Source organism: Aotus nancymaae, unplaced genomic scaffold (assembly GCF_030222135.1).
Source record: "Aotus nancymaae isolate 86718 unplaced genomic scaffold, 86718_ANA_hifiasm-v0.15.2.pri h1tg000040l, whole genome shotgun sequence".
NCBI classification, from domain to species: domain Eukaryota; kingdom Metazoa; phylum Chordata; class Mammalia; order Primates; family Aotidae; genus Aotus; species Aotus nancymaae.
The window spans coordinates 8,698,522-8,714,007 of record NW_026988454.1 but is presented as its reverse complement, the minus strand read 5'-3'; the positions used below and the strand labels follow the sequence as shown (position 1 = coordinate 8,714,007).

Genomic DNA, 15,486 nt, shown 5'->3' with positions numbered 1-15,486 from the left:
CCTCCTTCCAACCATCTGCCAAATCATTTCAGAATATATTCTTTCATATGCCCCGGCTCTCAAACCATTTGGAGCAAAGTCTCTCACCTATCCTGGAGATACGACTTCTGCCCTGGTGGATGGCCTGCAGCCTGGGGAGCGCTATCTTTTCAAAATCCGGGCCGCAAACAGGAGAGGCCTGGGACCTCACTCCAAAGCCTTCATTGTCGCTATGCCAGCAAGTAAGCACCGTGTGTCTGTGGCTGTCTTCTCTCTCTCTCCATTCCTGCTGTTTGTTTTGTGTTCCTTTGAATCATGCTCTTGGGTTTGGAACTGCTCAACAGATGATTTTTCCAGGCTAAGCTGCATATTGATTTTTAAAATACTTTTGTGTTCTCTTTGGAAATTAGTCTTCTCAAAGACTAAAATGTTACTGATTGTTGATAACATTAATAATTATTGCAGTATTATTAGTGTATTAATTACAGGATTAATGTGATGTCACTATTTAATTTTGGGCTTGCGGTGTGAGGCAAAGAACATTTTTACAAATGTAATGTGACATTTTCATTGTTAGTGCTCTTCAATTTCCATATAGATTTAAAAATTTTTAGTTTGCAAAAGCAGAGAGGACAGGAGATGGGTGAGGGTTAAAAAAATTACCCACTGGGTACAATATTCACTGATTGGGTGATGGGTTCACTAGTAGCCCAAGCTTCACCACGATGCAATACATTCACATAATAAATATGCACATGCAATCCCTGAATCTAAATTTTTTTTTAAAAGTAAAATTTTTGGTTTGTATTCCATTATTGAGAAATGCAGCGGTAGTCAGAAGGATTTCAGTTGTCCAGCTTACCTGATCAGTATCAAAACCCAACAAGTTAATCAAGATCCACAGCTGGAGAGGAGTGCTTCTGGACCGTGTTTTCTTGTCTACTTCCTCACATTTATGCTGGATATTGGCAGCTTTTCCTTCATTTTGTGCTGTGGAGACCCATGGTATGCTGCAATATTAGACAATTTTGTCATGGAAAAATCTGTGACATGGATGACATTTGTCCCCTCTGGCTCTCTCACTGCAATACAGATTCCTCTCCCCTCACAGAATCTCTTCCCTCAGTCAGTCTGTGCTGAAGACAGGGTGATTACAGTACATTTAATATGATTGCTTATCCCAGGAGTCTTTTTTTTTAAGCCTTATTTTAGAATTAAAATTGTGTCCATTATTAATGGAATTTTAAACAAGAAGGAGGAAGCAGGCAAGGACGTGTTACGGGAAGAGGGAACTTTTTGTAATGCCTTAAAAATTACAGATGGGTTGCTCCTCACACGTTCCCCTGTCACTTTGAGTATAGATTATTCAGCAATTTGCACCAGGTTTTTTCGATTTCTTGCCTATTAAGGACAGCTATTTTATAATGCATTTGTAATACACTGACAATCAGTTATATTAAGAAAATCCTATATAAGATTTTGCATTTATAAAATAAATGAGTTACTTCAAAGTACTCATTTCAGAAATTCTTCAAATAAGATGTGACATAACCTAGTTTAATAGAGATTCAATTCACGTATATTTTCTAGGACTGTATTGGTTATTCAAAGCAAAATATAAGTTTTAAAAAGAATGCTTTCATTGAGAAAATAAGTTTCCAGTGTTCTAAGGAATTAGAAGTTATTCATTATGACTACTGATTTGAAATGCCTTCATACACTGTCTCAAATACTTTGTATCACCTCTGCCTTGGCTTTTGAGTTTTTTCTTTGACAGGCAGTTCTTTAAAATCTGTTGCAGCCAGTAAGGCGGATGATCAGCAGAACACGGAGGACAATGGGAAGCCCGAAAAACCCGAGCCTTCCTCACCTTCACCCAGACCTCCTGCTTCTCCAGGGAGAAATGCCAAGGACCTTCTCCTTGACTTGAAGAACAAAATCTTGGCCAATGGTGGGGCGCCCCGAAAACCCCAGCTTCGTGCTAAGAAGGCAGAGGAGCTGGATCTTCAGTCGACAGAAGTCACCGGGAAGGAGGAGCTGGGTTCCCAGGAGGACTCGCCCACGTCACCCTCGGATACCCAAGACCAGAAACGGCCCCTGAGACCGCCGAGTAGACATGGCCACTCAGTGGTTGCTCCCGGCAGGACTGCGGTGAGGGCCCGGATGCCAGTCCTGCCCCGAAGGGAAGGTGTCGATAAGCCTGGCTTTTCCCCAGCCACCCATCCCCGCCCAGGGACCGCCCCCGCCGCTTCGGCCTCTCCTGCCCACCACGCGGCCACCCAGAGCACCTCCCACCGTCCTTCCCCCCGTGCCCGCTTTAATGACAACGACTCGGTGGACTCAGACGAGGATGAACTCGCTGTGGGCTCCCTCCACCCCAAAGGTGCCTCTGCCCAGCCTCGGCCAGCCCTGTCCCCCAGCCGCCTGTCCCCCTCCAGCGTTCTGCGCGACAGAAGCTCCGTGTACCCCGGCGCAAAGCCAGCCTCGCCGGCACGGAGGACCCCCCATTCAGGGGCCGCAGAGGAAGATTCCAGTGCCTCGGCCTCACCCTCAAGACTTTCTCCACCTCATGGGGGATCATCTCGGCTGCTGCCCACCCAGCCACACCTGGGCCCTCCGCTCTCCAGGGGCGGGAAGGATGGCGAGGACGCCCCAGCCACCAACTCCAATTCGCCATCGCGGTCCGCCACGTCCTCCTCGGTCTTTTCTCGTCTCTCCTCCAGGACGCAGGTGTCTGAGGGAGCGGAGGCTTCTGATGGCGAGGGCGACGGTGACAGTGACACGGAAGACAGCGGGAGGCAGGCGGAGGCCACGGCCCAGACGCAGCGGACGCGGCCTGCCTCTGGACACTTCCATTTGCTCAGACACAAGCCCTTTGCTGCCAACGGGAGGGCTCCAAGCAGGTTCGGCATTGGGCGGACACCTCGGCTTCAGCCCTCCAGCTCCCCACAGTCCACTGTGCCCTCCCGAGCCCACTCCAGGGTTCACTCTCACCCCGCTTCCCACCCTAGGCTTGGCTCAGGTATCCATGGAGACGAGGAGGATGAGAAGCCGCTTCCTGCCACCGTTGTCAATGACCACGTGCCTTCCTTCTCCAGGCAGCCCATCTCCCGGGGCTGGGAGGCCCTAAGGAGGAGCCCTCAGAGAGGAGCCAGCCTGCATCGGAAGGAGCCTATCCCAGAGAACCCTAAATCCGCAGGGGCAGATGCGCATCCTCAGGGCAAATACTCCACCCTGTCCTCCAAGGCTCAGGACGTTCAACAGAGCACAGACGTGGACACGGAGGGACATTCTCCCAAAGCGCAGCTGGGGTCCACAGGCCGCCACGCATCCCCTGCTCGCTCGCTCGCCCCACGGCCACAACACCACCCCGGGCCCAGTGTTCCCAGAAGGACGACACCCGGCCGGGCCCCAGAACAGCAGCCCCCTCCTCCTGACTCCACGTCCCAGAATCAGCCGGGCCCCCAGAGCAGAGACACAGGGCGGTCACCTTCGCAGCCCAGGCTCGCACAGGCCCAGGCCGGGCGGCCAATCCCCCAGTCGCAGGGCCGTTCCCACTCCTCGGACCCTTACACGGCGAGCTCCCGAGGGGTACTCCCCTCGGCCCTCCAGAACCGGGATGAGGACGGCCGGGGCGGCTATGACGACGACAGCACAGAAGTCGAGGCCCAGGATGTGAGGGCCCCCGCGCACGCCGCGCGCGCCAAGGATGCACTCGCGTCCCTTCCCAAGCAGCAGCTGGAGTCTCCGACGGGCGCAAGTGCCGGTGGCGACGACAGATCCCAGCGCGGACATGCGAGCTCCCCCGCTAGGCCCAGCCGGCCCAGCGGACCCCAGTTTCGGGCCCGGGTCCCCGGCAGGGCATCGCCCTACGCAGGGCATAAGGAGGAGGGCGCGATCCAGGCCATACCCGGAAAGTCGGAGCCTCCTTCCAAGCGGCCCCTGTCCTCCAAATCCCAGCAGTCGATCTCGGCCGAGGAGGAGGAGGAGGAGGACGCGGGGATTTTTAAAGGCGGGAAGGAAGACCTTCTGTCTTCCTCTGTGCGGAAGTGGCCCTCTTCCTCCACACCCAGGGGCGGCAAATACGCCGATGGGAGCTTCGCCAAGGACGAGAGGGAGCCTGCCATCGCGCTTGCCCCTCGCGGAGGGAGCCTGGCTCCTGCGAAGCGACCTCTCCCCTCACCTCCAGGCAGCTCCCCCAGGGCCTCCCACCTCCCTTCCCGACCGCCGCCTCGCAGCGCTGCCACCGCAAGCTCGATCTCGGGCACCCACCCCTGGCCGCGGTACACCACGCGCTCCCCACCCAGCCACTCCTCCACCACCCCGATGCTGTCCCTGCGCCAGCGGATGATGCACGCCAGATTCCGAAACCCTCTCTCTCGCCAGCCTGCCAGACCCTCTTACAGACAAGGTAGTTTATTTTTTCAAACGGTCTTTCTTTAAGGTGCTCAGTAGTGTTCCTGGCAATGCCGGAGAGGTTTTTATGCTGTTTTATTTAGCACCTACTATGTCCAAGCACCTTTAAGAACTTTGCACATGTGACATAATTTCATCCTCTGAACTGTCTCTAGGGTTTGCATTGTTATCCCTGTTTTCCAGATGGAAGCTGGGGCTCAGGATCTGAGAGGCTTGCCCTCAGGCAGACAGCTAGAGAGTGGCAGAGCTACCATTCCAATCCCAAACGGCCTAATTTCACAGCCATGACTAACCCATATTCCCTGTAATTCCACAGTCATTTCACTGTCACTTTGCCTCTTTAAATTTGTTGGTATACACTCTTAACCTGTGAAAATGTGTCACAACCATGATGCCAAACTCAGGTTCTTCTTAGTTGTTCATGTGCCCACGTGTGTTTAAGGGATCCGTAGTAGCTGTTTAGATACATACGTAGGCTTACCTTGTTCTTGTTTTCATCTTCTGCATGCAAAACTCTCAACCAAACCCCAAAACAAACTCAGCATCTCGGGTATGAATTGCTCAGCACAATTAGTGAATGTTGTCTAAAACCTCCACAAAACGCACGTTAAAAATCATTGTCACAAAGAATAGTCACAGGCAGAGGTGTGCCTTGTGTGTCTGTAACAGGATTGAAGGAAGTCAGCTATGAACTGGAATCTATGTCCAGGGCAGGGTCTGAGGTATTCACCATCAATTTGCATTCAGTTCAGTGGTGTTTTAAAATCTTCTTGCGTGTAATTGGGGCATTATAGAACACGCTTGAATGAATATATATTTTTTTGCTAATCTGTACAATGCATTGTACAATGTAAAAGCATAGAAGAATGCCCCATATCAAAGTCAGTTTTCCACGAAAATTGACTATTTTAAGCAAACCTAACACCCTGATAATAGATGTAAAACTCAGCTTTCCCTTGTACATAGCAGGAACTCAATAAATATTTAATAAATAAATGAAGGAATGAGAGAACAAAGTGTCTGACCTGCAAGTAGTGGCCAGAAAGCCCAAGCTCTTTACTGAGTCAAGGCTGGACCAGAACAGGCTAGAGCTGATGAGAAACATTTCCATGTGAGGCAGAGACAGACAGAAACGACAACCGCAAAGTTGCTGCCGTATCTTCTTACTGTCTGAGCAAATCTTCTTACTGTTCTCAAGCAGCCCCAGCGTTCAGCAAGCTTTGAGACAGCGTCGTGCATTTATACTTGGCGATTGATGACCGGGACCTGGGTCAGCTGGAAAAAGTTGTGTTCAATTTAACATGCCGAGAAAAGTGGGGCAGCATCTAGTACATTCTAGACATAATTTTCTCTATCCTTCCAACCCTTCCTTTCTCTACCTTCCACATGGCTAAAATAAAGCTACAGCTACTAAGGTCTTAAGTTTTCTATGGCAAATTGCCTTACGCTGGATACACTCATTCCTGCAGTATTGTCAGAAAGCTGTGACTTTACTGTATTCTTAACAGATGTTCGTATTTGTTATGGAGAAGTCATAATTTAAGACTATCATTATCTAATATATTTGAGCTATTGGTTTAAAGTTCTGTTTAGAGCTTCTGTTTAAAATGATGTGTTACTACTTATAGGTTGGTATGAAGCCAACTTCCCGGAAATGCTGAATTTACCAGGCTCTGTTATTTTTATTTTTGGTACTGTGTAGGTTATAATGGCAGACCAAATGTAGAAGGGAAAGTCCTTCCTGGTAGTAATGGAAAACCGAATGGACAGAGAATTATCAATGGCCCTCAAGGAACAAAGTGGGTAGGGTAAACTTCTTTACACATACCCGTTGTTTTCATGCTGTTGAGAAGAGAATGATGGTGGACATTGCGTAACGATAAATGAAGTGGTCTTTATTTGTTTTTTTTTCCTCTATTTTAACTATTCATATATACTTGTATAGAGTTTCTTTCATACTCAGGAAAACCTTTGGTTCTCTAGGTGACTAGCTTGTTTTCTTCTCATAGCCAAGATAAGGCATGGGCCTTTGTTTTTCATTTGTCTTGACTGGTTAGGAAGGTCAAATGAATGCGTGACCCAACCATAGCAATTATGGCCTCTCAAATGAACTTATATTTTCCCTGACGTGGTAGCTTCATTTTATTTTTAGGTTTTGTGTATTGTTTGATTAAACATTACACATATTTTCTGTAAGTTGTCTCAAATCCTTTCTAAAAGGACACAGGGTAAAAACAAACAAATAAATAAGCAAAAACCCTGAGTGATGTTGGCAGTTTTTATTAGATCGTCTTTTGAATCTTCCAATAATTGTTGTTGGACTAAAACTATGTATTAGTACTTTATGTATGTCTAAGCTAAAAGCTTTAACTGCTTGGGGTTAAGATAAATGTTTAGGAAGTTTTGGTGGGTTGAGAGTAATAGACAGAAAACTTTACAATATTCAGGAATTTAGAATACTTTCTCTAAGAATCAAAAAAAATTATTTATATTGTAATTCCCAATCAAAACTTCCCATTAATAATGATAAGTTTTAGAGAAACATACTAAAAGACTATGACATTTTCAGTCATGGGTGATTTAAAGATGCATGTTATCATTCCTATTTTTTTTTTTTTTTTGAGATGGAGTCTTGCTCTGTCGCTCAGGCTGGAGTGCAGTGGCGTGATCTCAGCTCACTGCAACCTCCGCCTCCCGGGTTCAAGTGATTCTCCTGCCTCAGCCTCCCGAGTAGCTGGGATTATAGGCACCGCCACCACGCCTGGCTAATTTTTGTATTTTTAGTAGAGACAGGGTTTCACCATGTTGGCCAGGCTGGTCTCGAACTCCTTACCTCATGATCCACCCGCCTTGGCCTCCCAAAGTTCTGGGATTAGGAAGAGAAATTTATAATAGGAAAAATGCACATTAAAGCAAAATGCCATTGCAAACAATTTTGAATTGAAACAGTATGGGGTAGATTTCAAAATAGGGTTTATATAAATTTTGTATTAATTACCAAAACAGCAAGTGGCTTGCTTCGGGCTTCCTCCAGTAGCCTGATTGTGTAAAGCAGTGGTTCTCAAACTTAAGCCAGCTCAGGATCACTGAGGATTTTGTCAAATACAGGTCTTGGGTAGCTGGGTGACTTGAGTATCTGACAAGTTCCTATGTGTTGCTGAGGCTTCAGGTTCAGTACCATGCTTTGAGAACCACCAGCCAAGAGCATGAGCTTGTTCCTTAATCGAGATAATTATGGCTTTCTTCAAGTTTTGCAGTTCCTTAGAATGTGACATTTTTTGCCTGCATACTGTATTAGGCAACTTGATTACAAATTATATTGTTTTTGTTATAGCAACTTTGATTTTTAACATTAACAGCAAAATGAAAGATTTTATGTCTTTCATATGCTAGCAATATACATTCATTGAAAGAAGTTAAAACAATTCATATTGAAATATATGAAAAAAAGAAACATTCTTTACCTAAACTGCTTCTCAAAGATAACCACTGTTAACAGTTTGAGGTAAACCTTCCATAATTTTTTTCTCTGCAGTTTTAATCTATGTACACAAATGGATATATTTATATTTTTGCAAAATAATCAGCCTTGTAATCTGAGTCCACGTATATGTAGAATGTATGTCAAATTGTCTGCAAAATACTCTACCATATGGACGGGCCATAAATTATTTAATATCTTCCCTCAACTGAGAGACACATTGCTTCCGTCTTTCCGGCATTAGACACATGTACTTAATGGTAAAAATATTTCTAACAGCTTTTGTGATTTGAGAAACTTAAAACAATTTACATATTATATGGGTAAGCAATTATAATATGAAAGATGACTGTTTTGCACCTTATTTTTTAAGACTTTATGAATGATATTGACAAAAAGAATGTCTTCTACTCACATTACGGTTTCCTTCTTTGGAAGCTTCAGACGTATGTACATGTAGTTGGACTGATGTGACCATTTCAAAACATCCAATATATTCTTTCATCTATATCATGGATTTAGGTTGTGGACCTTGATCGTGGGTTAGTATTGAATGCAGAAGGAAGGTACCTCCAAGATTCACATGGAAATCCTCTTCGGATTAAACTAGGAGGAGATGGTCGAACCATTGTGGGTAAGGGAAAATGGTTTCTAAAGAACAAAAGCCCACTGAATTAGCTATAGAATCACAGCATCTATCTTCCTTCGCCCCCTCATTGATAGTGATTGCTCTTGGTGTGGTGACTTTTACCCATGTGGGAAGAAGAGCCTCAAAAGAGGCGGCACTTGGTGTTTCCCCCAGACTGCTTTGGCTCTACTCTTCCTGCAGGCTACACCTGCTAGAAAATGTGGCCCTTTACTTTGTTCTTAAATTGGCCCTTTTAGAGGAGGTGTCCACAAACTACAACCCATAGGTTGTAGTTCAGTACCTGTTTTTGTAAGCCCTGCCAGCTCAGAATAGTTTTTACTTTTTTTTTTGAGATGGAGTCTTGCTCTGTTGCCCACACTGGAGTGCAGTGGCACAATCTCAGCTCACTGCAGCCTCCACCTCCTGGGTTCAAGCGATTCTCTTGCTTCAGCCTCCCGAGTAGCTGGGATTACTGGTTCCCGCCACCAAGCCTGGCTAATTTTTGTATTTTTAGTAGAGATGGGGTTTTGCCATATTGGCCAGGCTGGTCTTGAACTCCTGACCTCAGGTGATCCATCTGCCTCTGACTCCCAAAGTTCTGGGATTATAGGCGTGAGCCACCACGCCTGGCCTAGTTTTTACATTTTTAAATGATTGCCAGAAAAAAGAATATTTTGTGATGTGATAATTATATAAAATGCACACTTCATTGTCCATATGCAAAGTTTTATTGGAACACAATACACTCACTTATTTATGCATTGTCTAACTCATTTGTTATGTGTTGTTTATGTATTGTCTATCTTCTTTTTTGCACTCTAAAAGCTAATTGAGTAGTTGCAACAGAGACCATCTGGCCTATAAGGCTTAAAATATTTATTTCCTGGCCCTTTACAGAAGTTTTCCACCTTTAATCCAAAGTAACACTTTTCCCTCTTAGAAATAGGAATGAGGCAAAGGAAAGTATTACTTCCTCTGCTAGACGCAAGCGTTATCTCAGGATAATGGGGCATACTGATGCAATATTCATTTATCCCTTTGCCTTTTACTGATTAAAACACGTTCATACATAAGCTTTGAGAAGACACTTGTTACTTGCTTTTTATTGTTTCACCTTGTTTAATTTGTAGCTATTGGTTGATTTTGTTTCAGATCTGGAAGGGACCCCCGTCGTGAGTCCTGACGGCCTGCCCCTCTTTGGGCAGGGGCGACATGGCACACCCTTGGCCAGTGCACAGGATAAGCCAATTTTGAGTCTTGGAGGAAAGCCGCTGGTGGGCTTGGAGGTCATCAAAACAACCACCCACCCCCCTACCACCACCACACGGCCCACCACTACTACAACGCCCCTGCCTACCACTACTACCCCGAGGCCCACCACGGCCACCACCCTCCGCACGACCACCACCCGCCGCACGACCACCAGGCGCCCAACAACCACGATCCGAACCACTATGCGGACAACCACCACCACCACCCCCAAACCCACCACTCCCATCCCCACCTGTCCCCCTGGGACCTTGGAACGGCATGACGATGATGGCAACCTGATAATGGGCTCCAATGGGATCCCGGAGTGCTATGCTGAAGAAGGTAACTGGCTTTGTTCTAATGCTAACCACTTACCAGGCACACTAGCACGCCGCAGCTCAGAGCAGGGTGGCGGAGCCTGCAGGGTAGGGATGAGAACTGCACACAGCAAAGCAGCAACTGGATGCATTTTGATCCCAGCAGGTTTGTTTGACAGTACCATGTCACAGCTAAGGTTGGAAGACTTAACAAAGAAAAATACTGCATAGGACATATTTATATGAAAAAGTTATTTGCTGCTCACTTAAAGTCAGATTTAACTGGGCTCCTGTGTTTATCTGGCAACTCTTATCACAACCCAAGTCAAGAATTTAGCTGAAACTTGTGACATTAGGTGTTTGGACTAGCATTTCCCAAAATGTGTTCCAATGGATATTGTAGATTGGTGGTTGTAACATATACGTATATACTTAAAAGGTTCTATGATTAGCTATGTGATTTAAATAAGGTTGGATAAATTTCTTACAGTTGTAACACTTAGATCATTGAATAGTCTCATTGAGAATCTCCAAGAAAAGGAATATTCGGCAGCATATTCGGCAGCTGAGCACTTTTTTGATCAGCCCTCCTTTGGAGAATGCCAGTCCTCATGTGGCTGGGCTTCTTGTGGGAGTGTGGAGTGTGGGCTTTCCACTGGGTGAGAACACACCATTTCCCCCTCTCTGCTGATCTGCACTATTCTGCCACCTCTGATATGAGTCTGTCTTCCTTCTGAGAATGGCTTGTTCTTCCTGAAGAGCAGGAGCTAGGACACTTTCATCCAGGTCATGGTGGAGCCTGTATATTAATATGTCTCCATCCTTTCTGCTCAGTCCCCTGCTCAAGCTGCTTTGGAAAAAGTCGTTCTAGATTTGCATCAGGGATGGAGAAGATAGATTCATCTTCTTTCTCTCAGTTTGAAATGAATTGCAATTTCAACTATAAAGCTTAAGTCTTTTAAAACTAAGGCAGAGTGAAGACGTTTCAGGAATCAAGCCTGGAATTCTTATGCAGCATTATTGACCATGATAAGCCCAATCGGTGTGAACATGAATATTGTATCCAAGATGGGAATTCTGTTGGAATTTAGTCTTTCTGTGGAAAAGTTCCAAATAAACAGGAAAACTTGACACATCTAAAAATTTCACACCAAAAGAACATGGAAAAACATACAGAGGGAGAGGAACAATGGGAAGAAAATTCCTCCTCTGTCCGTTGACCCAGTGAGTACAGATTTGAATTTATCTTTGAATTTCTAGTATTAAAATATTATGTTAATTTCCTGACATCTGATTTCTGCATGCATTAATGTGTTTAGTTTTAAAGGCTGAAATGTAATTAAAATGTAATTACTTAACAATTGGCTGTAAACAAAAAAGTGACTATTTTGGATTTGGTTTTAATTACAGTTGCTTTATTTCACATTTTATTTTGTCTGCTTTTATTTGGGGCTTCTAACATGTTCTTTTTATTTACTTTGTATTTTTTGACTTTTATTTGACATGAAAGTCAATATTTTTCTTGGCATTTTTGCCTCTTATTTTCTTTGCAAATCATGACATATATATGTTCACTCCTGCCCAGTCTCCTGATTCTCTAGTCCAAGCTAAAGAATAATTTTCCTCTGGATAACATTTTGAAAATAAGTACAAATCAACACAAAGTCTTGGGGAAAAGTTAAATTTGGGAACAGCAACATAGCATCCTTATATTGTATTTTAATGAACTATAATTTGTTATTTTAAAAAGACTTCCATATGGCCTTTCTTCCTTTCTGAATTCCACCATTCTACTAACAAATTCATTAAACATTTTCTTCTTTGTTAACTGTGATCATAGTTAATTTTATCTTTTAATCTTTTTAAACCACTTTCTTGATGCATGTTTGGCATAGAAAAAGTTTTGCATATTTAACCCATATGTGTGGATGAGTTTGGGGTAAGAATACACTCACGAAATCATCATCCCACTAAGACCACAGACACACCCATCACCTCCCAAAGTTTCCTCCCACTCCCACTCCTTTATTGTTAGTATTATTCTTTTCTCTTTCTTTGTAGTAAGAACACACACCATAAAAATGGTCATTTTTTGTGATAAGAAATTAAATTTTTACTATTACAAAGATATATGCACATACATGTTCATTGCAGCTCTAATCACAATAGCAAAGACACGGAATCAATCCAAATGCCCGTAGTGATAGACTGGATAAAGAAATTGTGGTCCATATACACAATGGAATATTACGCAGCCATAAAAAGGAACAAGATTGTGTCCTTTGCAGGAACATGGATGGAGCTGGAAGCCATTATCCTCACCAAAATAACACAGGAACAGAAAACCAAACACCACATGGTCTCACTTATAAGTGGGAGCTGAACAATGAGAACACATGGACACAGGGAGGGGAACAACATATAGTGGGGCCTGTTAGAGGGTGGTGTCGGGGGAGGGAGAGCATTGGGAAAAATAGCTAATGCATGCTGGGCTTAGTACCTAGGTGACAGGTTGATCTGTGCAGCAAATCACTATGGCACACGACTACCTTTGTAACAAGCCTGCACCTCCTACACATGTACTCCAAAACTTAAAATTAAAAATTAAAAAAAAATTAAATTTAAAAAATGTACTAATACTAGCTCTATTGAAATAAAATTCATATACCATAAAGTTCATCTTTAAAATCCACCAGTCGGTGGATTTTAATATAATTAGAGCTGTGCAATGATCACCGCTATTAGATTCCATAGTATTTTCATCACCCCAGGAGAAATTCCACACTCATTAGCAGTAAGCCCTCATTCCTCCCTCCTCCCAAACCCTGGAAACCACTAATGTACTTCCTCTCTCTATGGATTTACCCATTTGGGACATTTTGAATAAATGGAATCATGTCATATGTGGCTTTTTGTGTCTGACTTCTTTCACTTAGCGTAATTGTTTTCAAGATTGATTCACATTATAGAATATATCAGTACTTAATTCTTTTTCTTCCATTTTATGAATATACAGCATTTTTTCCATTCATCAGTCACTGGTCATCCGGGTTATTTCCACTTTTTGGTTGTTATGAATAATGCTGCCTTGAACCTTTGTTTGTTTAGTTTTGCTCTTCTTGATCTGACTTCTCCATTGGATAATAAACTCTTTGCAGTTGAGACGTGTCTTCTGCCCCATCTCTAATTCCTTGTGGTACCTAAGTATGCAACTTCGGATATCTAAGCAAGACCTTAAGGTGTAGGCATTCCCCATGTCCTAAATGCCAGTGCTCTTTTTTTTCTTTTTTTCAGGTTCTGTTTCTACAGCAAATCTGATGATAGAGGGTATATATGGAATGTGATGAGCCAGATGAACATCTTCAAGAATTTGTAGCATGACCTTGTTACAGGTCACAGAAAAACATCAGTCATTGTGGAAAACAGATCTTCCCCATCACAGCTGGGTATCCAGATAGAAAATACTGAGAAATTGAAAAATTCGCTTGAGCTGGACCAACTGTACAATGTGCAAATATCCTTGAGTTTCAAATGGCTGTCATTTACCTTCTGTCTCTAAACTTCTACTGAGAATAATTTTAAAAAATATTTTTTAATATCTCTGGAGCAAAGACCTTACTTGTTTGGTGACATTTTTTCACTTATTTTATTTTATTTTATTTTGTGACTACATGGATAAACTACCGAAGAGAATAAACTGCACTTCTAGGGTTGATGGCTGGCACTGTTTATGTGAAGAGCTTTTCACATTGGTGCTGGGTTGACTTGCAAGATATCCAGTTTTACATAGTTCTGAATGGTTTAAAATGGCATTCAGGTGGGCCAAGTCAGGTGGTCAACTTTTTTAAAAAAAATTGTGAATATATTTCATTATATCTGGAAGTTATTTTTACTTGGAGTCAAGATGGTTCTATTTTAGAAAAATTATGCCTGAGTTTTTTTTGGTCTTAAGAAAAAGAACGCCGGAATCACTCAGTAGGTTGTTTACTTAATGCCAGAGGACTTAACTGTCACTCATCTCAGGAAATGAACTCATTTGCAGGTAAAAGCATCATTTCTGTGGCCTGCTGCATGCACTGGAGTATTTCAGCACCTCAAGGAATTACCCATAACAGCAGAGTCCATGAAGGAAATGATACACTTTTCCCTTTTCTTATTCACCCTGGGATGCAAAAACCTCTCAATGCATTCATTTTTGACCTGGCTAAAAACAATAATGAAAAGAAATGGCACTAAACTGATAATGAGGAAGAGCAAGATGATATTCGTAGAGGTTAAATTGACAAGGGAAAGAAAATGATAGGCCAGGAAATAATGGCAAGATAATCCCAAACTTTAGAGGGTGTGAACCTGCAAACTGATTTGAACAAGCTCAGAAGTAATTTGTCTTGGATCTCAGGCATATTGACATTGGAATGATTGAAGGAAAGTTTATATTTAATAGTTTTTCATGAAATGGCCACTCCACCCTGAAACGGATGGATAATTTACAACTTCTCTCTGCTTAACATTCATTGGCTGCATTAGCACACACCAGAGTCCTTACCTCAAGGACCATCTCTTGGGCCTCTGAATAGGAGCTGGGGACTTCTGAATAGGACTGTGATTCCAGGAAGGCTGGACAGACCACTCGAGGTTGCCATTGTCTTTCGTGGGTGGAGTTTGTTTTTACAATGTAACATTCATGTCATTCAAACTAGGCTAAAAAAGACTGGTAGAATAATGACATAGGAGTTTATATACCTTCTCTTTCAATTTCCCCTTCATTACACTGTGGAATGGTGATTCTAATAGAACATCTTCATGTTTACAAATAATTTTATTGGTTAGCTCAACTTTTAAGAAGTGGAGGCAGTTTTATGAAGTATAAAATACATAGTCTTTGGAGCCAGAGAGCTTGAAGTTCACATTCTGTTTTTGCTGTCTTTTACCATCTGCATGTCTCAGGCATGCTGTAAATCTTCCCAGAGTCTTGGTGTCCTTGGCAGATGTATTAGTCTATTTTCATACTGCTATAAAGATACTACCTGAGACTGGGTAACTTATAAAGGAAAGAGGTTTAATTGACTCACTGTTCTAAATGGCTGGGGAGGCCTCAGGAAACTTACAATCATGGCAGATGGGGAAGCAGGCACATCTTACATGGTGGCAGGTGAGAGAGAGAGAGCCAAGTGTGTAGGAAGAACTCCCATTTATAAAACCATCAGATCTTGTGAGAATTCACTCACTATCATGAGAACGGCATGGGGGAAACTTCCCCCATAATCCAATCACTTTCCACAAGATCCTTCCCTGGACATGTGGGGATTTTGGGGATTACAATTCAAAATGAAATTTGGGTGGGGACACAGCCAAACCAGATCAGCTGAGAAGCGGTTATTTATAAGCTCAGTGTATCTCAAGGGTTTGTTGTG

At 43.3% G+C, this 15,486-nt stretch overlaps 1 protein-coding gene across 1 annotated transcript in view; it reads left to right on the top strand.

Annotated features, from left to right (window-relative positions):
• FNDC1 (fibronectin type III domain containing 1) overlaps positions 1 to 15,486 on the top strand; it is a 74,904-nt gene that overhangs the window by 34,126 nt on the left and 25,292 nt on the right. Inside the window, exons 9-14 of the mRNA XM_012451383.2 lie at positions 33 to 221; positions 1,781 to 3,840; positions 3,883 to 4,390; positions 6,098 to 6,198; positions 8,399 to 8,510; positions 9,657 to 10,097. Of these exons, the coding sequence (XP_012306806.2) occupies positions 33 to 221; positions 1,781 to 3,840; positions 3,883 to 4,390; positions 6,098 to 6,198; positions 8,399 to 8,510; positions 9,657 to 10,097 (3,411 nt within the window). The remainder of the gene's footprint in view (positions 1 to 32; positions 222 to 1,780; positions 3,841 to 3,882; positions 4,391 to 6,097; positions 6,199 to 8,398; positions 8,511 to 9,656; positions 10,098 to 15,486) is intronic.